This window comes from Kryptolebias marmoratus, linkage group LG1 (genome assembly GCF_001649575.2).
Source record: "Kryptolebias marmoratus isolate JLee-2015 linkage group LG1, ASM164957v2, whole genome shotgun sequence".
NCBI lineage: Eukaryota > Metazoa > Chordata > Actinopteri > Cyprinodontiformes > Rivulidae > Kryptolebias > Kryptolebias marmoratus.
The window spans coordinates 18,767,190-18,795,173 of record NC_051430.1 but is presented as its reverse complement, the minus strand read 5'-3'; the positions used below and the strand labels follow the sequence as shown (position 1 = coordinate 18,795,173).

Genomic DNA, 27,984 nt, shown 5'->3' with positions numbered 1-27,984 from the left:
CATCGATATCGTTTACAGAACATAACCGGACTTGTCCCAGGTTTGGGGGTTTCACGTTTTCGGGTCAGCAGCTCTTGGTTGCTGAAAAAAAACACATTTCTCTTTCACCATCTGAGAGGAAAAGTGTTTGTGTTCCACATTAGCTCAACCAGCGGAAGACCTGGTTACGCTTTTAAAGGCACTTTGAGCTTAAAAAAAAAAAAAAAATCTTGTTTGCAGCTTCAGAGCTGCTGTCCTGCTGGGAACGAGTCAGGCTTCAGGAGCACTCGATGCCTCTTCGCATGTAAAACTTAACGTTTAAAGTCGGAACCGCCGGCAGCTGGCCACCTACGGGAAAAGGTCACCGACGACTGTAAAGTGTGGAGAGAAAACGAGTCGTGGACTCAGGGGCTCCATAAAAATCTAAAGCAAATAAAACTGAGCTAATGTTTTACATCCTCACGCCCGGAGGCATCAACAGAAGAAAAAAAAAACAACACGGTGGATTCGTCAAGACCTTTAATAATTCTTCTCAAACGTTGTACACACAACAAACAAAACTAAGTAAATCAAAAACATCTGATTAAACATCTGATTAATTAATACAGCATTTAATCTGAATCAGCCGTCACCACACACTCAGAATACACAGTTTTTGTGGCAGATTTTGATCGTGGTTAGTGTGACAGCTGACGAAAAAGGGCTTCAAACAAATGGATCAGACGTTCTCGCCCTGCTTCAGGTGAGACAGTGTGCTGCCTACATTTAGTTCCCCCCCTCCCCTACTTGAGAATGTAACAAATCATGATATGAGTTCATGTCACCTGGGCCTTCATCTCCGGTGGCCGTGGAACATGGAGAGCTGCTCTGAGGACACACAAAGAGCAAAGTGGCAAAGAACCCGAGAGGCTGCCGCTGACGCACAGAGAAGCAGTGAATTTAAAAAAATATAAAATAAAAAACAAGCCCTCACACCCTGAGGCTCTCTCCCAGTTCGCCACATTTACACTAACAAGACTTAAAGAAACTAATTAAACCATGGAATGATTAAGCAAAAGAGCAGTCAGCAAACACCTGCTGCTAGTCTATAAAATGGCAAGATATATTGATGTAAAAATGTAAAGAAACACACGCCGACAGTTTCCACGCACACACACACATATCAGACATTCTGCTTCCGGGAACAGTAGAGGATTCGAATCTACTGCTTCAGACAAACAAAACTCTATAAAACGACAAAAAAAAAACAACAATAGTGTAGTTTAAGGTATTTATGTGTCTCTTGTTGGGCTCCCACAGCCAACGTCTACCGGACACAGGCAGTCTCGTTCTACTGCACCTCAACTTAAATCACCCACAAATAAATATGCCGAAAGTGACGATTCACCTGCTGATTGCAGATGCTAAAAATAGACTGATATTTACCCAGACGTGGGGCTAGAAAATGATTACAGAGCCTCATGGAGGGACAGACGTCTGGCGGTAGCCTGTCCCTGAATGAACACGGGTCATTACGGGATGGATCAGGGAGGGGAAAGATTGGAGCTGCTTTGATAATTTGTCTCCACTCCAAGGATGGAGTGGAGACAAACAAAGAGGAACAAAGAGGAGACAGAGCCAGGCGAGCAAAAAGAGTGAACCCAGAACATTTGCAGTCTTAGCAGGAGACCAAAAAAAAAAAAAAAGGTGAATATTTAAAAAGGTTACAACAGACCATTAAATATTTTAATGAAAGAGCTGGCTGACAGAGTCTGCATGAGGCTGGAACACGGTTCGTGGGTCAGGTGAGAGGGAGCAGGAGAGGACGCTGGGAGCTCTGTGAGGGCAGCGGCTGGCTGGCTGGCTGGCTGGCTGGATGGATGCTCGAGCGCTTGTTCAGTTCTTCAGCACGGCCTCGTAGCTCTGGAACACGCACTGGGAAACCTCCGGAGCTCTGCACTTCAGAGAGACCTGGTGGAGACAGAGAAGCAGAGGGGCTTGGTTCGTGACGCTCAATAACATTCAGGAAGAAAAAGCTTTTCTAGTCATCTGTAATAAAAAGCAAACGGAAAAGGCAGAATCTTTTTTTAAAAACTAGCACTGGTAATAGTTTTGTGAGATTATTGGGGTGCATTAAAAATTCATTAATAACCTCATCATTCGTTTCAACACAATCTTCACCAGAAGACGGCGTTTTTTTGTTTTTTATATGACGGGGGAAAAAAGCTTTGTATTAAAACCTACTTAATTCAGTCTTATCAAGCACTGGCAGACCTTCCGACAGAAATATAGATACGTAACCACACTGGAGGAAATAGAGGCAGCCTGCCCACTCTTTGATGTCAGTCTCAGCTGGGAGAAGGTTTTGGATTTAATGGAGCCCCGCAAAGTGAGATTTTTTTCTTTCCCTTTTCCTCCTCTCAGTCACACTGCAGATATTATTTTCTCACATCCCAGAAGCACACTGTTTACAGGAAACACCAGGCAGCTGCAGCTCAGGAGCAGTTGCATCAGCTCAGATTCTATTAGGATGTTGCAGAAATCACTTTATAAAAACAAAAGACAACAATGGAGACGATTTAAGGAACAAAAAAAATAAATCCGTAATTAAATTCCGCAGCGTGAAACCCAGCTGTGCTCTCCCCAGTGAGAACCAGGAACCGTAATGACCCGTATGTCCCCAGGGGGGAGGAGGAAAGGAACGAGCTGCTTCTCCCCCGGCCTGACAGCAAAACGCCGTCAGATTCACGCCACCGATCATCCCGGAGCTCTAATCACAATCGCTGCTTTGAATCACATTCGTTACATTAACGTGGAGATGGAAAAGTAGGTGTGTGTGGAGGGGGAGGTGTCATGGTGTGGGTTTACAGCTAACACATACGAGGCAGGTCGAAAAGAAAAGTGACCAAACCTCAGAGCAGCTTGTTCAGGTGAAGCGAAGCCTTTTAAAACCTGTTTTTTTATTGTCTCCTTCATTCTTTCTGTCATTTATTCACCAGGCAGGGCCTCCTTTTCCTACTACTATATGTGGTGTTCTGCTGACAGGATTTCTGTCTTTGTATAATATTCAGTAATCCTCCATCATCCTAATTACAAGGTGGCGTGCTCAGTCATTTTGTTTTAAGCTCTCGAATGTCTGTTGTTTGTTCCTGTATCGGCGACACTAATACACTATAATGTTTGCTCCATTATCTTAATTACAGTGATCAGTTATTCACCTGAAAGTTAATGGCGTGATGGTGCGGCGATGGTGCGGCTGGTACACTCAGACCTCTTTACTGATGCATGCTGCTGCCGGCAGCGTTTAGACAGCTGCGCTCCCATCAGCGAGATGTGAAGAACCGCAGAAGCACCAGCAAGTGAGGGAGTCGGCAACGGCAGCACTCATGAGCTCAGCTTTAGGCTTGTTGCTAACATATTATCACATCAGAGTACACAGGCGAGGAAATAAAGACTGTAGCAGGAAGACGAGAGGAGCTGTTTGGTGTTTAATATTAATGAGTCCTTCCACATTTGCCTGAACAGTTTCAGAAAATAAAGGCCGTGTATCAAAGAGGTTTTACGCTGCAACTTTGCTCACAATGCTTCGTTGTTGAATTTACAACAAGATTTGATTTCTTTTGTTTTCTTTTCAGGAATGTATCAAGGCAAAAAATAAAACTTCCGTCTTTGTACGCTTCATAAATATTTAAATCAAGTTGAAACCAAGGAATAAGAGCAAATGCATAGTTTGATAAAGTGATGCAGTACTTGGACTGTTGGGTACACCGGTGTTTGATGCATATGAAAGCCTTTTATAGAAAATAAATGCAAATCTGAGAGAACAAACAATTCTCTAAATGACAACGAAATGCTAGTTTTATCAGAGCATCGTTACATTTTTAGACAGGCCTGTGTGAACTTAAGAGATAAATAACTTCATTACAACCACCACGGGGTCTTCTAGATTGCTCATATCATTGAGAAACGGAGGGTTTCAGACAGAACAATGAGCGGATGCTGACTGAATCTGTGTGATTACAACGACAACTAAAGAAAAGGCAGCAGAAAAAGAAGCGATCTCATTTCAGAGATCAACTTCGATACGTCTGAGCTCGACAGGATTAACACAAGCTCCTAACATAAAGCATTTAGGTAGGATCAAATCAACAACAAGAAACCTCCAAAAAGACATTCAACCTTCGAGTCGAAAAAATCACGAGTTTAAACCCAATTCGAACGTTACTGACGTTGGAAAGTTTGTGAGGAGAAAAAGCAACAGAGAAACAAGAAAACCAGGCTGATTGACTTACAGCGGATCACAAAGGAGTTTTGGATACGTTCAGTAAAATTCAAGCAACTAAAGTTGACAGCAGGAGAACAATTCAAACCTGCTGCTACTGGAGGTCTTTTGTTTTTTTACTAAAAATTAAAACAGACACTTGAAATTGTCAGAAGAATGACGTACACCACAAAGAGCAGCTGAGAGATGTCATGGAGGAAAAACAACAAAAACAAAAAAAACCATTCAGCTCATTTGTTATTTAGTTTGGATGAACTGAAAGCTAAACAGGCAGAACAGAACTGAGTCTAAACAGCCAAGCTGTGATACTGACTGGTCAACATATATCAAATCTGCGATGAATCATAGTAAATGTAATTATTTTACTAATAAACACGTCGATGTGAAATGAAGGTGTTCAGAAAAAATATTTTATAACCGCCAACAGATGGAATTGGCAACTAGTGCTCATTAACAAAATATTAATCACAAGGAAGAAATGATGAAACACATTTGAGTGGGAGACACGAATGTTTGTCTTAAAAAAAAATTCTGCAGGAAAAAAGCAAACTGTGTGGAGGAACGGCACATATGTTGAGTGAGGAAAGGCGCTTCGTGGTGTCTATTTCTGAGTTTACTGAAAACAGTAAGAACCAGCTCAAGAGGTGGGTTGGGGAGGGAAAAAAAAAAAACAGCCATCATTACTGGTCACATTGTTGCCATGGGGACAGGAAATGGCAGATGAGAACACCCCAGCTTCATGTCAAGAAGATGAGCAGCATCCAAATGCTCCTCTAAATACAGTTCACATGAGCTTTGACATGAGGGGGGGGAAATAAATATATAAATAAAACAGACAGTGGCTACGACTGAGTTTTATGTAAGAGTAAAACATTAGAAGACAAGGTGAGAAGAACGTGAGCAGGTAAACAGAGGTGGACTGTCCCCTCAGTCTGCGCTGCGACTTTACACTTTTGGTTTGCTCTCGTCACCTTCATGGAGATGTTTTTGTCTGCTGCAGGAAGCTGTTTTCAGCTGAAGGAAGGTGTGAATGTGTGAAAAGGTAGGAATGTTACAGACACGACTCAGACGGATAACGTGCAATATCAACTGAAAACAGCTCTTTAAAAAAACAACAACAAAACAACATTTTCCTTTAATTAAAGCAGCTTTGGAGATTTAAAAAAATGAAACTGTTTTTTTAAGTTTAATGTTCCTAAGTTGTTTCCTTCGTTTAGAGATCCTGACAGCAAAGTTAAACTAATTCAGCACTCAGGAGCGCTGAATGACTCTCTGACATTTAAAGAAGAAGCTGAAACTGAATTGTTGAAGTTAAAACGATGGAACAAAAGCTAGAATTAGAAAACAAAGTACATTAAAATAATTAGTAATACAAAGCTAACTAGATAAACAATAAGGTAAAGGGTAAAATGATCAAAAGTATAGCAAAAAAACAGTAAAACCGTAGCTAAAAATAAGCAAAACCGTAGCTAAAAGGTGAAGTAAATTTCAAAGAGTCCGACGTTTCTCAAGGATTTAAAGAGTTCTCTATTTATTTCATTTCTATGAGAAATCATCACAATCTCTTTTCCATTGTTAGTGGTCTGCAGAGTCAACAGGAAGAGGTGAGGAGTGTGGAACTGGGACACAGATATAATACCTCACGGGCAGTGAGGCATCATGGGAAAGAGGAAGTCAATCAAGCTTTGAGATGTGCGGAAAAATAGGCCAAGTTACGTTCATGCCTTAAAACTGCATGGGAGCGCAGCAGCAGAAATAAAACACGACCCACGAGCGGTTCCTCTCAAGAAAATAAATAACAACCCTTTCGGTGTCCTGTTTTTTTATCTCAAGTGGCGTGAAACCCAGCGAAAACGCAGCGGCAGCACTTTACTTCATCAGGTCTAAAAATAGAAGTCGACAAAGGGCTTCGGCAGCTCGGCTTTAATGTTCTGTGCCAAGAGAGCACCGGGATCGAGCGGCAGGCAGCACCTCAGAGGAACCAGCGTCGCAGTCCAGCCACGCCGCAGAGTAAACCTGAAAGACTTCTCCTGTATTCACGATTCAATTTGGGATCCATCCGAAAAATGTACGCGAGCCCTTCCAGCCACACCGAGGAACAATTTGGACTAAAAAAATGAACTAAAAAGACAGACAGAGACAACAGAAACAGCTGAAGGACAAGAACAACCTCCCGAATCATTAAAGCTGGGCACAATTGGATGCACTGGGAAATCAAAAGATGAAAAATGGAAATTTCTTCCAGCTCAACAAAGAACCCTCGATCACTCAAGACACTCGCTACACAAGTCATCTTTCTCCCCCATCAGGTTAGGCAATGTGATGATAAACTGAGGAAGGTGTGAACCAGATGAAAAATCCGAGGGTTTTTATGAACACGCTTTGGGTGACTGATAAATTGACTGGGCCTGACAGGAGTAAACAAAAAGACAGTTAATGCCAGCTTATAAATAAAACATGATGTGAAAGCAGACGGGGAAATGAGCAGGGAGGAGAGTCACACCAAGGTCGCCGCTCGACTTGGCTCTAGCTGAATCTCTACGCCAAAATCAATCCGTCAGCGGCGGAGACTGTGACGCGCTGACAGTGCAGAGACGCGTAACGATGAGCGGACAAATTTGCGCAGTGCACACGAGGCCCACACTCCAGTCGCCGCGGGTTCACCACCAGCGACTGCACATCGAGCTTCATCCCGCCTGCTTGTTCAATCAGATACAGGAGCGTCAGCCGTAACGTGCGGTGACCACAGAACACGTTCACTGAATCACACCGACTTCATCCGGTCAGCAGAACTGTAAAACTGATGAGCGGCGAGGACAACAGAAGTTACAACTTCTCTCCCACCCTTTAGGACTGAGAGCATTATTAGGTGGCATCTCACTGGGCTGCATCTGTTGGAGACTAGTTGGGGACTCAAAATTGAGAGAAAATTAGCAACTTTTCCGCTGCAGTCTCACTAAATCCTGAGTGTTTGCCACCAAGTGACCGTTGAGCCATGCGGTTGTGTTTTGAACCAGGTTTGGAACATCGCGGCTTATTTTCGTGCAAACAGCTTGCAGAAATGCAATCTTGGCTGTGTGTTTTGCTGTCCACCACTGCACACATCAGCTTGTTTTGTACCCATTTTGGCAGCCGTCCCACAGTTCTGATTTAATCTGCTGGAGCACACTTTTGAAATGAAAACAGAGATTTGGATTTTGCGCCAGTTGTTCGACTTTGAAAACATCTAGAGCAAATCTCTGTCAGGGAGGGGGGACGCTTCCCCGCAGGTGTCAAAATGTGGGATTAGAGCTCTTGAGACGGGTTGATTCTGTGACTATTTTGAGTTTTTAACATGTTTAAAACTGAAGCCACAGGACTGCATGCCTCTGTGTCTCATGCAGGAAAACTGAGTACCACCACGAAGGTTGTGGGACATTCTGAGGACTCCCTCATGAATACGGGTCACCAACTAGTCACAGCCCAGTGATACCACCTTAAGGATCAAATACATTGAGGAGGATAGTTTGTGGTCCAGTAGACGCTCTTTCATACTCGTTATTTAACAGATCTCAAAACACCAAATGTATGAAAATGTGCTTTTTCACTGGTTTCCAATTACACCCCCTCTAAATTACCCAAGGCTTTACATTTGAAACATTGAGTACATGCAACACTAGATATGACTCCCTTAGTTACATCCACCTTTAATCTCTACAAAAAGACGACTGGGTATGAATATGCACAGCCTCGAGGCAAGAAAGGAGATTTCTGGGAGATTTCTGGTTCCCAGAGTAATCCTGAGTTGCTTTGGAGAGGGCTTTAGTTACAAACATGTAAACAGTCTGTGAGAGCAAAAAAAACATTTGAAGAAATACATCTCAAAGCCACAAGTTATGACCTGAAAAACAAAAATCCCTGACCTGGTTATCCATTATCCATTTATCTCCTACACCAAACACAGGCTCCATATTATTTAACATCCTCCTGACTACTAGGAAAAAAAATATATTATCCAATCACAATTTTTTAAATATTTGTAATTTATTTAGCCCCATCCTTTCACATCTGGTATCACTGAAAAGCCCTAAATGTCCTCTGTAGATAGCAAAATGAGTTAATGCAGTAGTATGCAGTGGATGGGAGATATACATGTTTACAAATGTCCTCCACAGAGGACTAATTTGAGCTCCTAGCAGTCAGGAGGATATGTAACATTGTTTTACGAATGCATTGTTCGGAAATAAACTTGTAAATCCATTAATAGCTCATTAGCAGTACAAGTACATCAGAGATTAGGCTGAACAACAGAGGATTTAATACTCACTGTGTAATTTGGGTTTCCTGCCTGCAGCCTGAGCTCAGCCAGCACCCAGATGCCATTGGTGAGTTTCATGGACTGATACAGCATGTCCTGTCCATCAACTGTGCGCTTGGCTATGGTGAAGATGTTGCTGCCCTGCAGTTTGTTGGAGGCTGCATCTGCACGCAGAACATAACCAGAGCTTTACGCAACACATTAAACACGTTTCCCGTTTAAACTGACAGCTTGGCTTTATTTTAGTTCCCGTATTTAGCACCAAGTCCCTGACTGATTCCTGTCATGCTCCACGACTGTCTGCAGGAACAATCATTAAACGCACCAGACCCTGAAGAATTTAGTTTCTCCATATGTTACCCTAGAATTTTCGCTCCAGGTTGTCTGTGAAACAAAGATTTAGTCACTAATTCAAAATTAACTTCTCTCCTCAGCTTCAATCATGCTATTGTACCCCAGCAGGACGTGAAATCTTCTTTCTTTGTTCGTATAGAAGAAATTCAATCTGCAGGGGGAACTCTCCATTAAGCTGTCATTAGAAATTCTTCTCCAGTTCAGCTGCTCTCACACTTGCGTAAAACTAAATTATGACACATAAATAGGGACTGCAGCTGATGAGCTCTCATCAAACACAATTTGCTTCATTAGTGGGGATTAGATTTGAGATCAACATGACTCTGTCTGCCCGTTTTCGTATGAAAAGATGCTGCAGTATGCGGCTGCACAGTGATGCGTTCTTCAGCTAATGCACTCTGTTCTCTGATCATCCTTCTCACCTGAGCTGAGATGGCAGTCTTTGATCTGAAACTGGGACTCATTGTCATTAGGAATGTCTTTCCATGTGGCGAGGAAAACTTGCCGCTCTGTTGATAAAAAAAACAGAAAGAACACATCTTAAAATCTACTGCTAAAAAACAGATTTTTCTCACAGTGCTGTGGAAGAAAAACAAAAAAAACAGTCCAAGCAGTGAGCGAGTAGTTTGGTTTCACTGTCAACACAAGGTGCCTTGGTGTGGTTTAGGCTCTGAAGCATTAGCTCCCAGCTGCTGGCAGCAGTCCTGCTGCTCGCGTCGTAAGAAGCCTCCACAGGGAGAAATACTGACACTCTTTCATCAAACAAATCAGACAGCAGCACTAAAACAAAAAAGCTCAAAGTGGTGCTGCAGTACGAGCTGCTCTGCCGTGAGTGAGGAGGTGACTGAGTTCTGTAGCAGGTGGACAGTCACAACCACGTACGTCACACACTCAGGAACAGTAGCACGCACATCAATCTTTCAGTGAGGGCTAGTTATTCTATGCCGCTGATGTCAGTGGAGCTTAGATTGAGCCAAGAGACACTCACCCATCTTCCCGTCCTCTACAAACAGCATGCTGATGGGGTACTGGCAGCTGAAGTAAAACACGTCAATGTTGTTCTTAACAGCCACCTGCGGGAGGGATTAAATTCAAGAAGGGGAGGGTGAGAGGACGGCAACAGAAGGAGAAGGGGGGGAAAAAAAGCTACTTATGAATGAGTCAAATATCCTTCACGAAAATATCAGATTAACTTGGTATTTAGCTACTTTATTTTTTAAAAGACTCCACAAGCTTAAAAAAAATTGATGTTCCAAATGGCTTCTTGTGATGTTAGGACAGTTCGGCTTTTGGCTCCGTTATCGTCTGCTGCCACAAATATTCTCTGGTTCTTTTCAGAAAAATCATTTTCCATTTTAAAATAAACCAGTGCTGAATGATACATTTTTGCAGTAAGACATTGTTTTTCCTCACAACAATAGTAAGAGAAACTAAAAACACCAGCAGCATGATAACTGACACTACAAACTGCCTATCTGGCACCCTGCTCTCGAACTAATCAGCCTTAGTCAGTGAAAATCCCAGAAAACTGGACCTCTGCAGCGGAGGGCAGAGGAAAGTCAATCCTGCAGCACACAGACTACCTGTCCACAAGGACAGAAACCAGAAGGGTGGAACACAAAGTAAGATTAATGACTTTCCCATGCATGTCCAGATTAAAGTCAAAATTTTAAGTGGCTCTCATTTAAACTGTCTACATCTCCATGGCAACATAAACTGCACATAAAACCTGCTCAGGAGCAGTTTACACTGAGCGATCTGGATAAAACGATCTGTAAAAAGCACCATGCTCTGATATCCTGTTGATATCTCTGACAACCAAATTAGACTGAAACATCATTTAAATGTAGAGCTATTAAATCTGAAATCCTTCCTGACATTGTGACTAAACTTAAATAGGTTCACTGATGTTAAATTCAATTAAACAGAAAAGCATTACCATCTGAATGCAGTGTACTGCTTTAGACTTAAAGCAGATGGTGGCATGTCAATCAATTAATTTAACCACATTATAATGCTGATTCAAAGACAATATTTCAGCATTTTAGTATTGACCAGATCTCTGTGTTGGATTTACAACGTGAGATGTAGACAGAGCTCAGAAAGAGAAAGGCTGATTGTGTATTAAAACGCCTAAAGGCCACAGCCTGTCTGAACAACTTCTTCTTTAGTGAGGATTGAACACTGGCACCACTTCTCCCATTCAAACATAAATTTCTGTATAGTTTAAAAGTTTCTAACAAATATTTCCTCTCTGATTTATTTGGCAGAACATTACCTATTCATTTCCTGTGAATTGCAGGAATGTTATAAGCCATTCAAGGTATTTGGCCTCATTTTCCCTTCTAGTACATGATTTGAAATGGAATTTTTTTTTTTTTACAAAAAGCATCATTACTACGACATGACCTCTGCTACAGTGAGTTTTTTTGTTCTCCATTGGGCAAATATGGATTTGCAACAAAATTATTTTTCTTCCTCTTACTGAACAAAATTAAAAAACACTGCATAATCTGCTGTTTGTGAGCCCACTTTTGGCCAGCTTGATAGTGCTCAGGACGCTACAGAACCAGCGGCCCCTCGTGCGTCTCTGAAAACACGAGGCAAAGGTGTTCTTTTCATTATAAATAGTGGCTGGAGGTTGGTTTACTTGAACAAGCTCTGATGAGTGAATTAAACCCAACCGAGACTTATCTAAATGCTGCTTCAGTGGAAGAAATCGACTCGGGGATATCTGACCTTTTTGTACGAAGGAGTTAGTGCAGTCAATTCTACATATTAGCTTCGAACAGACTGCTGAGAGAGAAACAGTGCTGAATGTCAAATTAATTCTTCTTTGTTTTGCTTCTTAAAATGCCTCTAAATCCTCAGACTTCCTTACTTTTAGGTTTACACAAAATTATATCCTTTGTAAATGTTTACTGATCATTTGAGAAATGGCCTCTAATCCCTTTGTTTCACAGTGAACAAAAAGCTTTTTGCGAAAGAACATGAAGCTTACAAACTAAATATATGAAGCCATATATCTATAAACAGCTACTGAGGATGCATCAAAGGGAAATGCAAATAGACAAATGGATGGAGATTAAAAAAAGCAGGCCTGGTTAAAAATAAGAGACTAAAAGGGGAAAATTAAAAGAATGTAAAGGTGTGAATCTAATAAAAAATGACTTTTTTAGCCTAAACTTCTGTGGCTGGCTGTCTTGCAGCCCTGGAGGTTTCAGTAGAAGACACTGAAACCCACCAGCTAATGTTGTATAAAGCGAGCATCTGTAGTAACAAGCAGGCAGGCGATGATACTGATCAGTTCTCTTTATAAAGAAGTGCAGTTCAGGCAGAGGAAGGGAAAAGAATGATTCATGAATAATTCAGTAATGCATCGTATTCCAAGGTGCAATGCAGGGCTGCATAAATCAGACAAAGTTCCACTTTAAATGCATTCAGAAAGGAGCGCTAATAAAACGGAAACGATGGTGATATAATTTTGCCTTCCAAGAATATGAAATGAGTTGGACTGGTCTCAAGTAAACATACATAAACACAATCAGAAGACATAAATGTATTAAATGTTTTAATTGTATGTGACCAAATCACTATGATATCTGTCACAGATGTTAACAAAAGAATCATAATGAACAACAACTGAACTGAGGCAGTGACTGAACTCTTAACTTTTCGTTAACTTTTGCTTTGAAGGAATATAAATAAGATATAAATCTGTAATTAAGAGTGGAGGAAAACTGCAAAAGATGAAATATCTGATGTTGATCTCCAAATCTATTACAAACTTTAAAAAAGGGAGAAAGATTCTGGCTTTACCTGTGTAAATTCATCAAATTATGCGACAAGGTTTATAAATACTTAAATCAAGCTGATTATTTCTTTAAATATTTTAACATTTCTACATTTTCTGCATTAGTAACTACTGTCAGGTTCTCAATGGTTGGACAAACAAAATTATTTGCCTTTTTTAATTTTATGAGAGTCACTGTGCTAGATTTTTATTTTATTTTTAATATTAAAGGCCATTTCTGGCACTCGACATTATTGAAGAATGTCCCTGAAATGTGCTGATTTCTCACAAATTATAGAGTTTTAGCAGCTGTTGTCACAAACTGGTATAAATATAATTGCACATACATGTTTGTAACCAAAAATTTTTTTTTAAAGAGACAATTTTTCATCAGGAAACAACAAAAAAACCTTGCAGAGTAAGTTGTGTTTGAGAAACTGTCAAAACTGACAGCTGGTCCCATCAAAGCTGGGCTCAGAGGTCACGGAGCAGAAAGGTTAGCAGGGCTGCTGAGGCCATGAGAAACAAAAGAGTCATGTGTTGTGAGACCACTAATGACCATTCGAATCTCCATCAACCCCACCGACACGCTTATCTTCTCTCCCCAGCTACATACAGGAACCGTTTGCCATTCAGTTAAAAAGGAACCACCCTGATCAAAACCGAACTGGCTTCTGTTGCTCACTTTTCTTCTTTTTCTATTTTTTTCCTTCTTACAACCCATTGAACCAGCTCTGATGTCTGTTTCATGTTTTAATCCTGTTATATTCTCAGCATGGGAATTCAACAGCACGGGTGAGTAAGAGTGAGGATGATTTAATTAATTGGTCATATTATCAGGGACAGTGTTGCAACAGAAACAGGCTGCTTCATGGGATACATGTTGTGAAAATTCTAAATAAGCTGATGTGCAGATTACACCAATGTTCCTCTGGTTTTAACCTACATCTGATAATTACTTTATTGAATCTAATCACTGTCAAGTAAGTTCTATATAGATTTATATTAAAAATATATAGATTGCTAAAAAAAAGAGACTTCTCTCAGTCTCATTCTTCAGGTACAGCAAAAACTAGTAAGATCAGATAAAATTTTAAAGAAATAAATATTGCAACGGTATTACCTGCAGGTTGTTGAGGGGGTCCATCTTCATAACAGGTCCAACAGTATTGAGAGGAAGGGTCACTTCAATAGTCTGGTTTGGGCTCAGAGGGGTCAGAACCTGGAGGGGACCGGCAGGAGCAATACCAAAGCTAGAAAGAGACAAAGTGGAAAAAAAAAGTCACAAATTCTAGTTCTTGACTGATATACTGTATTAACAGGTATTATATAGAAGTTGTTCGCACCTGTTTCTGTTGAACTGGATGGCAAAATCGGTCATTACGCTCATTGCTTTGTTCATAAGGGTCAACTCCATTTGGAAGACGCCAGCACGGCGAGCAAAGGTGCCTGAAATTTCAAGCCCCTTGCCCTTCATGGCTGGCAGCCAAACCTGAGCAGAGAGGAGATCATTTACTTAAAAATGACCCACGATGAGACAGAACTGTTGTAGGGTGTTATTCCAGTGTATGAACTCACCGTTTTGGGGGGGCTGAAGGCTCCCATGGGCATGCCAACGCCACCTCCGAGATCGAACAGGTCATCCAGGCCACCACTAACGGGGGCACTGAATGAGGCCGGCATTGCAGCTGGAGCAGCACCAAAACCAGCCCCCATCTGTGGATCGCAATGCAACACGTGCCGCATTTAACATGACGCTATTATCAAGCAATCAAAACCTAAGAAGTGTCAGCGAAAATGACTTACAGCAGAACTTCCTCCAAGGTCTCCACCAAGCTGAACACAAGAAACACAAGAGGAAAAATGAATGAAGAAACATCACAGATTATTTCATGTAAACGCAGAAGCAAATGTTCCTCTGAAAGGTCTGAGGAGGATGTGGAAGGATGGAGGGATGTGAGGGTCATGGAAAATTATTTCTGTGATTAACGACAGCTACAGGGTTCACATCATGAACAAGTAACAATAAGAAGGGAACATTTGCAGACATAAACTCTGTGTATGCTCTTTAACAATTTGAGGTTAGCACTTTTTAAATTCCAACAGGTTTTATTCAAAAGCTGCTAAATAAATAGGTCTACAGTGTGTGTGACAAAACTGAGGACAAAGTGAACAAAGTGGTCGGAGTATACTGATACAGAGCAGAAATGTAATTTCTAAAATCCCACCTACAGAGTTTGAAAACAAACAGTGCAACACAAAGTGCAAACAGGCAGCGGTTTCTGCTGGGTATGACGACTGAGAGGACACAGTGCTACAACAGGGAACAAGAGGTGTTGGGTTCTAGGCTGATGCTGGCCTTTACTGGTCCAGCATGGTCCCCTGGACCAACCTCAGTAGGGCTGTAATCTGGGGGCGATGGGGACTGTTGTGCGGTCTGAGGTGACTGAGGAGTGTCCGTCCGCAAAGGAATGGGCGGCTGATTGAAAAATGGAAGAACATTGAAGAGCCCAAAGATAAGATCAGAGACGGACTCAAGGGTTTGACATCATCCTCAGCATACATGTCAGGACAATATAAAATGAGAGAAAAATGAATGAACACATCAAGAATGGTGAGTGAAAACTACTGGCTAGAGAGCAGAGATTAAAGAGCCCATATTGTGCCTGTAGATGTACATTAGTATATCTACAACTGATTAACTTCTGGAGTCAACTCAGTTCAAGATGGCTGCCACAGCTAATCAACCATAACAAAAAAAAACCCAAAAGTTACTGTGCCTCTGTAAACTGCAGATACTGAGCTAAAATGATGTGGTAGTAACAGAGTGATCCTCAACACATACTTGTAATCTCAATGTTGCTTCAGATCTCCTGTAATGTTATTTTCAAGATTTGGTTTAAAAAAAAAGTTTTAAGTCCATCAGATCAGATTATCTTCGTTTAAATCTCTGACATTAAAAGGCAGCAGGAGATGCTGTATGCAATCCTCCAAAAACTGCAATACAAGCTGATTGGTTGAGCAGATTGTTAGGAGATGTTTAGATTTATAAGCACAATGGAATAATAAACACCTATACCTTAGGTGTAGTGATTTTGTACTTGATTCTGAGTGAATAATCTGATTATGCTTTGTCACAATGTATACCAAGCAGAAAAGCAAAAGAAAAAGTCTGGAGGCACCTTATATTTCCTTGAAAATTGTCAATAACTGGGTTGCCTATTTCTTTACATTTGTATCCAGGAGATGCGAGCAGGAAAAGGTGAATGTAAAACACTAATAATAAAAATGAAGATAAATCAGTTTCTGTGTTTTCATATCGATTTTTGTGGCACAGAGAAGCCCAAGTGGCTTGCTACTCTGTTAACATTCCCTGAGTGCATGCAGCTTGTAGACAGCCATGCTTCCACTTAACAAATCATTACATCAACAACACTCTTTGGCTGTGCTAGCTGACCAATTAGAGCAGGCTGGGCTGTTAAGGGGAGCTTTTAGGAGACATGATGACAAGAAGTGCTCCAGCAAGCGTGCAGTTTTCGTTGATGCTATTCTAAACCTCCAAAATAACGCTCTCAACTTGGACACAAACACTGTATGGGCTCTTCAGAAATAATTTTTGATAATGGCCTTAAATGATTAATAAATATTGCGCCCTCTCCCTCCTGGTAGTTACCGGCTCAGACTCATCTCCCATCTGCAGGTGCAGCGTTGAACAAAGAAAGAACATACAAGGTCAAGAAAAAAAACTTGAAAGCAAAGAAAAAAAAAAAGGCAAAATGTAAAGAAAGATGGCTATAATTTATCTCTGCCTTTAAAAGGGAAAAAATTGAACAGATCAGAGTTTTAGAACCTGGCAGCTTCAATCAGATAGAAAAGTATATATATATATATATATATATATATATATATATATATATATATATATATATATATATATATATATATATATATATATATATATATATATATTCATAAAAGAAAAAATACCAGGCTGTCCAGTCCTCCTCCGAGAAGATCCATGGCACCCATCTGCACACCAGAATTGGCTGCTGGTGGTGGTCCAGTGGTGGCAGGGGGTGTCACATCAAGATTGAGAAGATCACCCAGGAGGTCTCCCTGGGATGGGATGACAGCAGGTGGAGCATCAGAAATCCCAGCAGCAGAGCTTGTGTCCGGGCTCTCAACACTCTCCCCACTAGGAAAAAAAAGATAAAAACATTCAAATTTAATAACAATAAAGAGGTACATTTTTATGATTTGCTATTTGAAAAATCACCAGGATTGCATTTTTTTAAACCACTATTATTGAAATCAAACTGTTCCACTATAAAAACAACAATTTCACACTAGTGCTACTCAGCACATTTTAAAATCATCAAGTCAAAAACCAGTGTCTATAAACCCTTCTGCCTAGACTGTTAAAAATAAAAAAAAAATTAAAAATACAGTGCATGACTCACGATCCAGCGCTGCCTGGAAGTCTCTTGTGCTGAACACCCCGGCTGCCCTCGACAAAGGCACTGGGGGGCTTGTGGTAGACGGAGGCCAGAGTACCAATGTGGCAGATAAGCTCCTCCAGCAGGGTTGGCTCAATCAGATCCGTCTCCTCAGAAATCAGAGGCTTCTCTGCTAAAACCACCTCCTTGGCAGCCACAGGATCCGTAGAGAGCAGACGCCAGTAGATGTAGCCTCTGTCCCTGAGGTCTGGGTTATCAGAATCCTGCAGAAAGACGTAAAGGAATGGCAAATATTATTTCACGAGCGCATTTAAGAAATGCCTCATGTGAAGATGCTTTTCTTTTTTGTCCCTGAAATGAGACACAAAAGAGTGATACTAAAGAGCCTGTTAAGATGTGCATGAGACAACCTGATACTGTACATTTTTGTTAGAAATCTCTCTTAAGTTAGGAGGGAAATCTGCTACTTTCTACTCACCTTGTAAAAAGGTAAAAAATATTAGGATCCATGAAACTATAAAAAGCAACAAATCATCAAAGATCTCTTCTTTTTTAGAGAATACTATCAAAATAATGTGTGAAGTCATGTGATAACATCTGACAAATTCTGTCATTATGCTAAAATGAAAAAAATTATTTTCTCAGTTGCTCTTTTTACTACTTAAACAAAATGTGATGATAAAGTGTCTGATTAGTCTAACTGCAAAAAGATGCAGCTGATTTGTGTGAATATTAAAAATATACAGCGATGAATTTCCCTAATTTTTCACACACTGGTATACTGGAAATTTTCACAACACCATCAAAATGTTTGATTTGTTGGCCTTTGTTTTTATAATGAACCCAAAATATAAAAAACATTACAACAACATTAACAAAACAGTAATGTATCCAAAGACCACTGAGGATTTTTAAAAAAAAGAAAAATGGGAAACTATGAAAATCTGCATTTAATGAGGACAAATTACACATATTAAAAGGAGGAATGGACGGAGAGCAGTGAAGAGCAAGCAGCCATGTGTAGACAGAGATAATGGCACAAAATTAAAATGTATGAGCTGAACTCTTGCTTTTTTCCCCCTCACCTGTGTGGCTAAGCTTAGAACCTGCTGCACCAGCTCCTGTGTCTCTGTGGGCTTTTTCAGGAACAGCTTGACAATTGCAGTCAATAGCTGCAACTGCACCTAAAGGTCACAATGAAAACACACATCAAGTTACAACAGCGTATATACAACGTACAGAACGGGCAGCCTAAAGCTGTAATGCAGTGGCAAAATGCCTCTTTACAATGATCTTTAGGAATAAATGTTTACTGAACCAAAACCCCTTTATTTTTTACAGTTACAGTACAAAAGGGAATATCTGATGCCTAATTAATTTCCTTCGACAATCAAAGATCCTTTAAGTGAGCAATAACATACAGACAGATAAATTTGTTTGTACTCATATCTTATTGAAACAGTGCTTCGTTAGGGTTAGGGTAATTGTCTAATTGTCTGTAAGCAAACAGTATGGACAGATTCACTGGTAACCTGAAAGAGACCAACTATTAATCTTTGCATTATAGTTATAGTTTCGAGCATTTGATCTTAATTAGCATCACAGGTGCCTTCCAGCATTTCATCAGCCTTTCAGCCTAATTAATGGGAACCAACACTGGCATTGTTGTGTGCACCACAAAAAAAATGAAGCAGCTGCTGCAACTATCTTACTGTAGTCCATAGGTACATTTTTTTAAATGAGAATGCTCATCTATATATTATTTTTTAAGTGTAAGGGTTGTTAAATATACATTTAGTTAAGCAATTATTGTTTAATTCTGTTCAGTGAAAATACATATTGACCAAAAATATTAAAAACTCATATCAGTCGACCTGTAGTAAAGATATCCATGTTAAAGCTAAAAGATATGAGACCATTTCCAAGCAGCTTCATGTTCCTGTGACCAGAGCCCCAGGTTGTTCAGATGGATAGTACAGATGGTAGAAAAACAGCCAAAGAAACCTTACAAAATCATTCAAATTGAATTTAAAAGACCAGGTTTGTTACTTTCTAATTGCTGCATCTCATTCTGAATCATAATGGGCTCCGTGGAAGAAGATCTATGTGATGTGTGATACTGAACCCATTTTCCTCATTCCTCACTTTATCTTGTGTCATCACTATCATCATAAGCAGATGTGGTCATCAAGGCCAGTGAGACTCTATTATGCTCCAGCATTGCAGACTGTGGAGGCAGCCTTTAACAGATCTATACCTCTCCCTGTGAGCAGAGTCTTTAATAAAGTCTGAACTGAACTCAGTGACTATACAATTTCTGATGCATCTTACTGTGAGCCATGACAGCAGGTAAAAAGTCTTTTTTGCTTTAATACACCAAACCTAACAAGTTACTTTATTCCCAAGCCCAAAGAACTGATTTCTACTGCCAGCACTAATTACAAATTAGATGCACAACAATGATTAAAATATTAATTTTTCAAAAACAACAGCAAACCTTGCACCATCCTAAACACACCTGGGTGCTTTCGTCATGGAAACCCTCCAAAAAGCTTTCCAGCAGCTCATCAGCATTGTCAATGCGCTCGGCATACTCTCCCACAATCCAGATCATGGCAGCACGTGCCTCCGGCTCATCCAACGAGTCGAGATTCTCACACAGAGTGGCAATCACGCTCTCATATCTGGAAACAGTCACACAGAAACAACATGACATGATATGAAATGTAACAAATGATGGGGGAAAATGGGAAGTTTAAAAAAATCACTACAATTAAAAAAAAAAAAAAACTGAATGCATTCATTATTGCTAAAATTAACAAGTGAAAAGAAAAAAAAATCTCTAATGAATGCAGGCTGATTGAACAACCACCACATGTGAGGCTTTTAAAACCAGGTACCAAACAACTGTCTGTCTTCTAACATAAATTGCATTTGACAGCAAACACAGACCAGCATTAGCATTACTATGGAGTGGTGTTCTCTGCAAGCCTGACAAATGCAAATGTATTTACTCCTCTTTAAGCTATGATTCAGAGCCTTTTATGCTAGATGCTAAAGCATGATGCTCCCTAGAGTGGTTAAAATACTTCTTATCTGCATAAAAATCCAATGCTAATTCCATTTACATAACGGTTTTACCACAAGATATGCTGAGGTGCAATTGTTTAATTGGCAGAAAAGAGCAAAGTTTGACTAGATGGTGACTCATTTAGCTCAAGGCGTGAACCATGCCGAGCTGGAAGCTTTGCAAAGCAACTCTTAAAGGCTCCCGACTCCAGGGTGACAGTGTACCGCTGTGTGGGAGAGCTTTCTGTCTGGCACGTATAGCCACCTCATAGTGGAAGTCACGCTGCAGCCAAATCAGCCTGACCTTTGACCATATGCAGTAATGGTTAGACATCAAAAGAGTGTCTAACACAAATAAATGGTCTCGCTTTTGTGTGCTTTTTTTTGCTGTGAGCTTTCACCACAACAATTTACAGACCAGGGAAAAACAAGTGAAGGCCGTCTCTATGTCTGAGCCTCTTTGTTGTCAACAATGCAATAACTAACAAGTTACATAATTTCAGAAACCTAAAAATGTTTCAGCGTGTGACAACTCTTAAAATTTCTTGTCAAACTATGACTCAAGGTGAAGGCTGTATTTATAGAGTATATAAACTGTTCATATAAATCAAATTCAGCCTCTACAAGTACTCATCCCTTTGAATTTTACCACTGAAGCTAGATAATGAAGTCTTTAGAAAATGTGCACATGACTGTGTTCATGTGTAGGAGGAAACTTACTTGTTGGGGTACTTGCGGAAAATGTCCTTGATGACTACAATGGCCTCCTGCACCACATAATTGACTTTGGTCTGTATGAGATCTAGAAGTGTGCTGACACAGCGCTCTGCTGATTGCTAACAAACGGAGGGGAAATAATATAATTACAGGCAACTCTTTGGAACAAAAACAAGTACACGTATGTGGATGGGTTCTGTACTTTACACCACAACATAAATGAGCCATAAGATAAAACTAATTTCCGAGCAAAAAACATAAATCATGATTACTTTCACTGTCAAATTAAGGCTCTCAGTTCTCAGCTTCAAATGTAATCAGTAATGTTTCTTTAAAGTATGTTTAAGCAGATCAGTGAGAAAATACCATGCAGTAAATCATGCCTGAAATGAAAACACTGATACATGGAAGTTATGCTTGTTTTAGGAACAGAGCCATGTTGTGGTTTATTGGTGATCATTCATCATTCTCAGTGCTGTAATGTGACTGAGAATAAATATGAGAACAAATATAAATATTTGCCTGACAGTGTTTGACCAAAAAAAAGCATGTGATTTTACTACATGATCTCTTTTTGCTAAGGCCGAAAATTGCAAATCTAACAGAGGTATCATGATTATCAGCAGCTTTTGTCACAATGACCCAAGGGAAACTACTTGGAGCCAGAACATCTACCACTGTTATGATAATATGTCCATTTGTGACGATAATGTCTGTTTGTTATGTAACTTTGTGTTCTGTGTTTGCCTTGGAGATAACTAGAGAAATAGAAAGATTATGATGCTACTCTCTCGGGGAAAGATCCAGACTTGCCAGACTGTCTGAGTTATGTGATACCATTATATAAAATAAAATAAAAAAATCTCTCCAGCTTTCAGTTCTCAAATCCTTTGTTTAACTATGAAGTGAAAAACCAACAACACACCCACCTCCACTTTGATGGCACAGCGGCCAATGGCCCTGACCGCTTTCCGCACAAAGTCCACATCCACCTCAGTGGCATACTCCTTTAACTCAGCCAGCACCTACAGAGGGACCAAAATTATTTTTATCCCTTTTAGAAGCACCCACAGGTTATGATTGATTCAATGTGTTACCTGGGCAATGTTGGCTTGAGATGCAAGGCGAATCATGATGTCCAGCTTCTCCAGTTTGACATAAATTGGGTCATTGTATTTGACAAAGAAAACCTTCATTTCATGCTTCAGGATCTCTGGGCTAAAAGTCACAAACACAAATATGCAAGTAGTACTATGGGAATAAAGCACAGCACATTTGCTTCATCACAAATATAACAGCTGGAAAGCAAACTCTATTCCCCAGACTCACCGTCTCTGGACAATAAGATTGATGTTTCTAAGCGCCACGTACTGCAGCTCAGGCTCAGCAGAGAGGAGCGTGACCAGCGGGGGGGCGAGCTTCTTGAGCAGAGTGCCGTAATAGTCCAAATCTTTGGGGAGCATTTCCATGAACTTCATTAAAACTTTAACCGCTGACAACACCACTGCAGAGTTGGCATGGGAGAGCCGCGGGGTGACACGCTCACAGATGCTGGTCGGTGTTAATGATGTTAAAAAGGTAAGAGATAAAAATTAAATAGAACCTTAGAGGGCCATAAACCCACTGACAAGAAGGCGAAATTTATTAGAAGCAGTAGTAATGAAAGACTCACCTTTGGGACTCACGGTCATCACGAGGGGTGTAATTGGCCAGACAGTCAAGAATAAATATCTGTCCCCACTCTGTACATTCATTAAGAGCTGTCAGCAACTTGTTAATGGTCTGAGGGTTTAGGTCCATCAGATTACTGTTGGGATGAGACTCTGCGATTTCAGACAGTGCTGCTACTGCATTTGCAACAACCTAAAGAGGAAGACAGGGATTCAGATTAACACTGACCTAAAAATGTGTTTATAATTGCACAATTTTCTCTTAACACAATTATATAGTAGTAACCAGCTGTTTAACATAAACTGTGACATCTGGCTTGGGTTAATATCCAGATGTTTCTAGCTTCCCGAAGGAGTCATACCATGGGGTTGGAGTCCGAAATGAGATCTTTAAGGGTGTCCAGGAAGCCTTGGTCCTCCACCAGCTGGGCATTGATGTCATGAAGCTTTGCTACACACACAGCAGCCGTCTTCCTCACATAGGGGTCTTCATCCTTCAGACATTTTCTTAGAGGCTCGCAGAGGTACTCCGTGATCTTGTCCACACGGATACAGCCCATTGTACGGACAGCAAGCGCTCGGATGAGGGGGTTGGGATCTTCACAGTCCTAGGTGGATGATCACAGAGGTTATAAATTTAATCTCAAAAATCACAGTTGAATTCCATTTCATATTTGCTTTTGTCAACGTCTTGCAGAGCGTAGAAGCATTTGTCACCGAGGAGTTACTGCTTTTGAAGAATAACAAAAGGCGAAAAGGTAACATGCTTGTTGAACAGTTGTTGAAGCTGCATTTAAACTAAAACTGTGAAGTCGGGCAGATATCACACTGAAATCAGAAGAACTCATGAGGGAAATGACAAAGAACTTCAAGAACTGCAGTGACAAGTGTCGCCCACAACAGCATGAATAAACAGGATCAAATTCCAGACACTATTATTCCCTCATTTGTTAGGTGTTAAAGTTATACACCTCTGTAAATACCTGAACAATTCAAAACTTCCTGTTACCCAGAGATATTCCCAATGGTAAAATTCTAAACTTCCCTTTTCTTCCAGGCTTGTTACACACCTTTGCAGCAGTTGCCAAAGAAAAACAAAAAAACTGCAGACACTTGAAACTTGAAAGACGGGATATAAACCGATAGTTCCACATAACTTGTATATAGAGATGACAAACTTAAAATGTACCTTCACAAAGGTGTTAACAGCCATGATAGCCATGTCTGGCTGACTTTTGGCATAGTTCATCAAGTAGAGGTAGACCAACTTTTTCAGTTCCAGGTTGTCCGTTTGCATGCAGTTCACAACATCTGGAAACAGAGCGCTGCAGGGGGAACAAACTGTAATGTAACCACAGACTCAAAACATGACCTCCTGGCAATATTTCCAGCTGCCCACCTGACATCTTTGCCCACTGTCATGGATGCTATGACCTTCTTCACTGCCTCCTTCTTCTTCTCCTTCTTGTCACTGTTTAGCTCTGCTTTGAGCTCAAAAATTTCTCCTGGACACATAAACAGGAGGAGAAAAGGACATATGAAGTAATATGTTTAGCAAAAAAGATGAGGAAAGATGGAAGTACACAAAATTTACTGTAGATACAATGACAAATGATGCACAGTACTCCGTCAAAACTTTATAAATACACAGTGAGTGGAGCTGCAGATCAGGATTTTAGATGGTGCTGATAAAGAGGTATTTTTGTATCTGACACACCTTGTAAACCTTATAATAGTTTAGTAACTGAACTCTCATTATTTTATTATGCACAGTTAAATAAACTGTCAAGTTCCTTTGTAAATGTTACATTTATCACATTTTGTTTAAATATGTGTAGATATTTGTTCATGAACATTTTCTGCTAAAGGTTGCAGCAACCTGTAATACTGACAGAGGCTTCTGCATTTTTTATTGTATCAAAAAGATTAGCCCATCTATGAACAAAGCAAGGCAATTTACTCGAACCATAACCCAGATACTCCTGTCCACTGATCACATACTTAAATAAACTCAACAAACCTCAAAACCACTTATGAAAGTGGGATTCATTGTGGGACGTCTGTATTACACTGGATTAGTCTTAGTTATGTGAATCTTATAAATATACATAAAAAGTATTAAGCTGCAGCAGAACACACTGACTGGGTCTGATTAGTGTCATAAAATTAGAATTAATTTCCAAAAGAATTACAAAAAACACTGCTTGTTGCTTTATGGTTGTCGGTGAAAAAGGCTGGGTGAAGATTCAAAACCAACTTTAAGCCTCTTAAAATGTTTAGTAAGATGGTTTCTTGTTTTGTGTCAAATAGTCTTTTATTTAAATGACTATTCAAAAGCATTTTCTTTGGAAGATTGTCTTGAATTATATTGAGACATCATGTATCCCAGTCACACAAATGCTGGTAATAAACTCATGAAGCAGATGGCCCATAAAACCCAGAGCAAACAACAAGGTTCAACAAGAGGTAAAAATAAGCTGGCTCAGGGTAAAACACTGATGTATGGTAGCTAGAAGCCATTTTTTCCCCCGGTTTTAACAGCTAGAAGAATTGTAGGCACAAGGTTATGTTTTATAAATACTCAAAATGTTTTTTTCTGAACTTTGAGTCTTGGTTGTGAGAAAAAAAAGCATCATGTCATCATGGGATTTTTTTTTTGTGGGATTTCAAGTGTTTACTAAAGTGTGTTGCTTAAATACAAACCGAGTTAATGTCTGTCAATGCACGGCAATTTTAGACTTTAATTTGATCCTAACCAAATAGTTACCAAACCCCTCAAGATGTCAGCAAACAGAAGTGGGGAAATCCTCAAAAAAACACAAGAAATTCTAAAAAGAAAAGGATCATACTCAATTACCCCTAAACCTTAAATTAACTCAAAACAACTTCTACTGTAAGGATGATTTGAACTATCACAGATAGCTCCAGGTTTGGAACAAGACGGTGATGTTAGGATCATGCAGATCGTTGCACTCTGCAATTTTACTAGTATATGCCAACATGCTTATCTGACAAAAAAACCAAGACCAAGGACACTGTTCTGATTTTACACACATCTGTGGCTTAATAAAGTGACAGATAATGTTGCTGTACATATATTCACTATATTTTTGCACTCTGTGAGCAGCTTTAAAGTTTATTACTCCTTTATAATTAAAAAAGAACAGATTTATTCTATTTTGACTGATGTTACTTCTCCTGTGGCTACCCTACTTTGCTCGAAACAATGCAGGGGCACAAATAAATCTTATAAGTTAACTACAACTTCTCACTGACTTTTATATTTTGGCATGGTATGTCGTAATTGTAAAAACAATTAGTAAGATATAAGACCTTTCTTGGTAGTGGTGAAGTACTTGGAGTCTGTCATCTTGGATCCAAACTGTCGGTTCTCCTGCAAACAACAGAGTAAAAAGAAGACTGCAAAATCTGTTGACCGAGTAAAAACTTTTAGTATCAGAAGACAACAGGAAAGATTAGAAGTGCAAGCGCTGGGAAAAGAAAGGATTTCCTGTCTTCTCCTGAACAAATAACAGAAAACCGGGAGAGAAAACAATGGGTTTTGCTGAGAAACCAGATCTCGACACGTTGTTTTTAAAAGATATGTCTAAGTCAGCTTTAATGGAGCCAGTAGCAACTAATGAAGCCAACATTAAATGTGCTTCGCAGTGTAAGTGACAATGAGTATTTCCTGTTCTGTATTCTGGTTTCCATTTGAACAAACTTCCCTTTTAAAGAAATCTCTGCCAGTTTGGAAGCTGAACCACTTCTGTCTTACCAATGTTTTCATTAAAACATTCTGACGCTGCACAAAAATCTAAACAGTTTTTGTTTTTTCCCTCAGAGTGGCTCATTCACAGTCGTATTATTTCTTCCACTATTTCTTCCAGTGTTACAGCACTAAGTGCAACTTGCCCCAAACATGCACTGAATATTTACAGGTTGTATTGGTGTGCTCAATGAATCAGATGCTAAAGAAATCAAACCCTGAGGTGGCATTTTAGAGAAAGCACACCAAAATACTTTGAATTTAGAAACAACAAGGTCTGACCAGTTTGTAATGCGAAATGTTTTGACTTAAAACTTCAGGACAATCTCTAAAACTCTAATTACTTGTATTTATATTCAATTTAGTCAAACTCAAACTGCTGATAACCTTTTTGGCAGAAAAACCTTTCCTTGACTATAATCAGTGTCTTTACACTGTTTCATAAATCTCTTTAATTAAACAAAATGTAATCGATAAGGCAGAAAGAAACAGGAGTTTTTGGTAATTTAAAGTAATTTTTGACTAAACAATGTCAGTATATGCGAGAGTAATTATCCACAGTTGTTTGATAGTCAGTATAAACTGACAGTTTTAGCTTGCTTAGTCTAATCGGATCTCTGGTGGATCTCTGGTGTCTGTCAGCATTTGACAAGGAGCTAACTTCTGTAGCTAGCCTTAATTTGAACCACATCGGTGGGTTAGCACTGACGAAGAAGCTAGCTTAATACGGCTCGACTTTAAAGACAAATTATTATTTATAGCAACAAACTGACAACGTAATAGTCGTATGCTTTTTACATATGTACCAACTAACAACACAAGCTGACTTTAACATAATTCATTTAGCCACAAAGTGAAGAAAACCTTCGCTAACTGACTAGCATCATGCTAATGACGGTAGCATCTCGAGTGTGTACGGACACAAGCATACCGAATATGTAGTTTACGGTAACACAAATAGTTAGTTTAGGTAAGTAAGCAACTACCGACGTTGTTCAACCCATTACTCACGCATAACTGATTGGCCCATTCCTGCATGTTTGCGGTAGATGAATGAAGCAGCTGCTAAAGGCTAGCGGCGGTACGGCTGCTGCTCTAGCTCGCCTGTCAGTGTCAGCCAGCAGCCGAGACATGACCTTCTAAGACGGGGCTTAAAGAAGCCTTTGTCGGGATAGTTAAGCTCTTAATCTATCGGCCTAATTCGGACCTTACCCAGCGAATTAGCGTACCTTCTGGAGTTATAATGAAGTTAGCCACACAGCGAATTAGAAGGGGGAAAATCTCCACAGAAACACCTTACCGTTACAGGCGTAGAAAGAGCTGTTATGGCCTTTGACTCCTCCCACTTGTTTTACTTCCGCCTTTCCACAAATTAACCAACTGTCAGGTGACGTCATCTTACGTTCATTTAAAACGACCTTACTGTTTAAAACACTGGGAATATAAACAGCTTAAAAGCTGTTTTTACAGTCCACTGGCGACATAATAATCTTGTCAAGTGTAGTTTTTGTCACTTTGGGAACCCTAAAATTTAACTTTTTTAAAACTGTTTCCAGCAAAAATGTTAATTTTTTTTTTAGGTATTTCACTGATCAAGTTTACAGGGCAGGATTTAACA

At 39.9% G+C, this 27,984-nt stretch overlaps 1 protein-coding gene across 6 annotated transcripts; it reads right to left on the bottom strand.

The window, feature by feature from the left end:
- Positions 1-481: 481 nt before the first annotated feature.
- Positions 482-27,726, bottom strand: ap1b1 (adaptor related protein complex 1 subunit beta 1). 6 transcript variants are annotated; one of them, XM_017413957.3, is made up of 24 exons: positions 27,378-27,489; positions 25,931-25,991; positions 23,997-24,102; positions 23,787-23,922; positions 22,960-23,205; positions 22,600-22,790; positions 22,257-22,478; positions 22,025-22,145; positions 21,857-21,952; positions 20,931-21,046; positions 19,660-19,825; positions 18,227-18,325; positions 17,145-17,404; positions 16,672-16,879; positions 16,358-16,378; positions 15,077-15,163; positions 14,491-14,520; positions 14,263-14,400; positions 14,031-14,176; positions 13,808-13,937; positions 9,880-9,964; positions 9,314-9,400; positions 8,547-8,701; positions 482-1,929 (listed from the first exon to the last, which is right to left on the bottom strand). In XM_017413957.3, exons 1-24 carry the CDS (start codon positions 27,402-27,404, stop codon positions 1,855-1,857), a joined length of 3,009 nt encoding a protein of 1,002 aa, XP_017269446.1. In that variant the 5' UTR covers positions 27,405-27,489; the 3' UTR covers positions 482-1,854. The 6 variants fall into 6 exon arrangements, with proteins under 6 accessions (XP_017269446.1, XP_037833112.1, XP_037833114.1 ...); XM_037977184.1 differs by lacking the exons at positions 15,077-15,163; positions 27,378-27,489 and adding an exon at positions 27,667-27,726; XM_037977186.1 differs by lacking the exons at positions 15,077-15,163; positions 27,378-27,489 and adding an exon at positions 27,596-27,692.
- Positions 27,727-27,984: the final 258 nt, after the last annotated feature.

Bases quoted from the DNA above. Each gene is read 5' to 3' on its own strand.
- ap1b1 (XM_017413957.3), bottom strand. From the start codon at position 27,404: ATGCAGGAATGGGCCAATCAGTTATGC. The intron at 16,880-17,144 runs GTGAGTCATGCA...TTTTTTTCCTAG, and splicing joins CTTCCAGGCAGCGCTGGATC to TGGGGAGAGTGTTGAGAGCC. The intron at 9,965-13,807 runs GTAATACCGTTG...TCCCTCCCGCAG, and splicing joins ACCCCCTCAACAACCTGCAG to GTGGCTGTTAAGAACAACAT.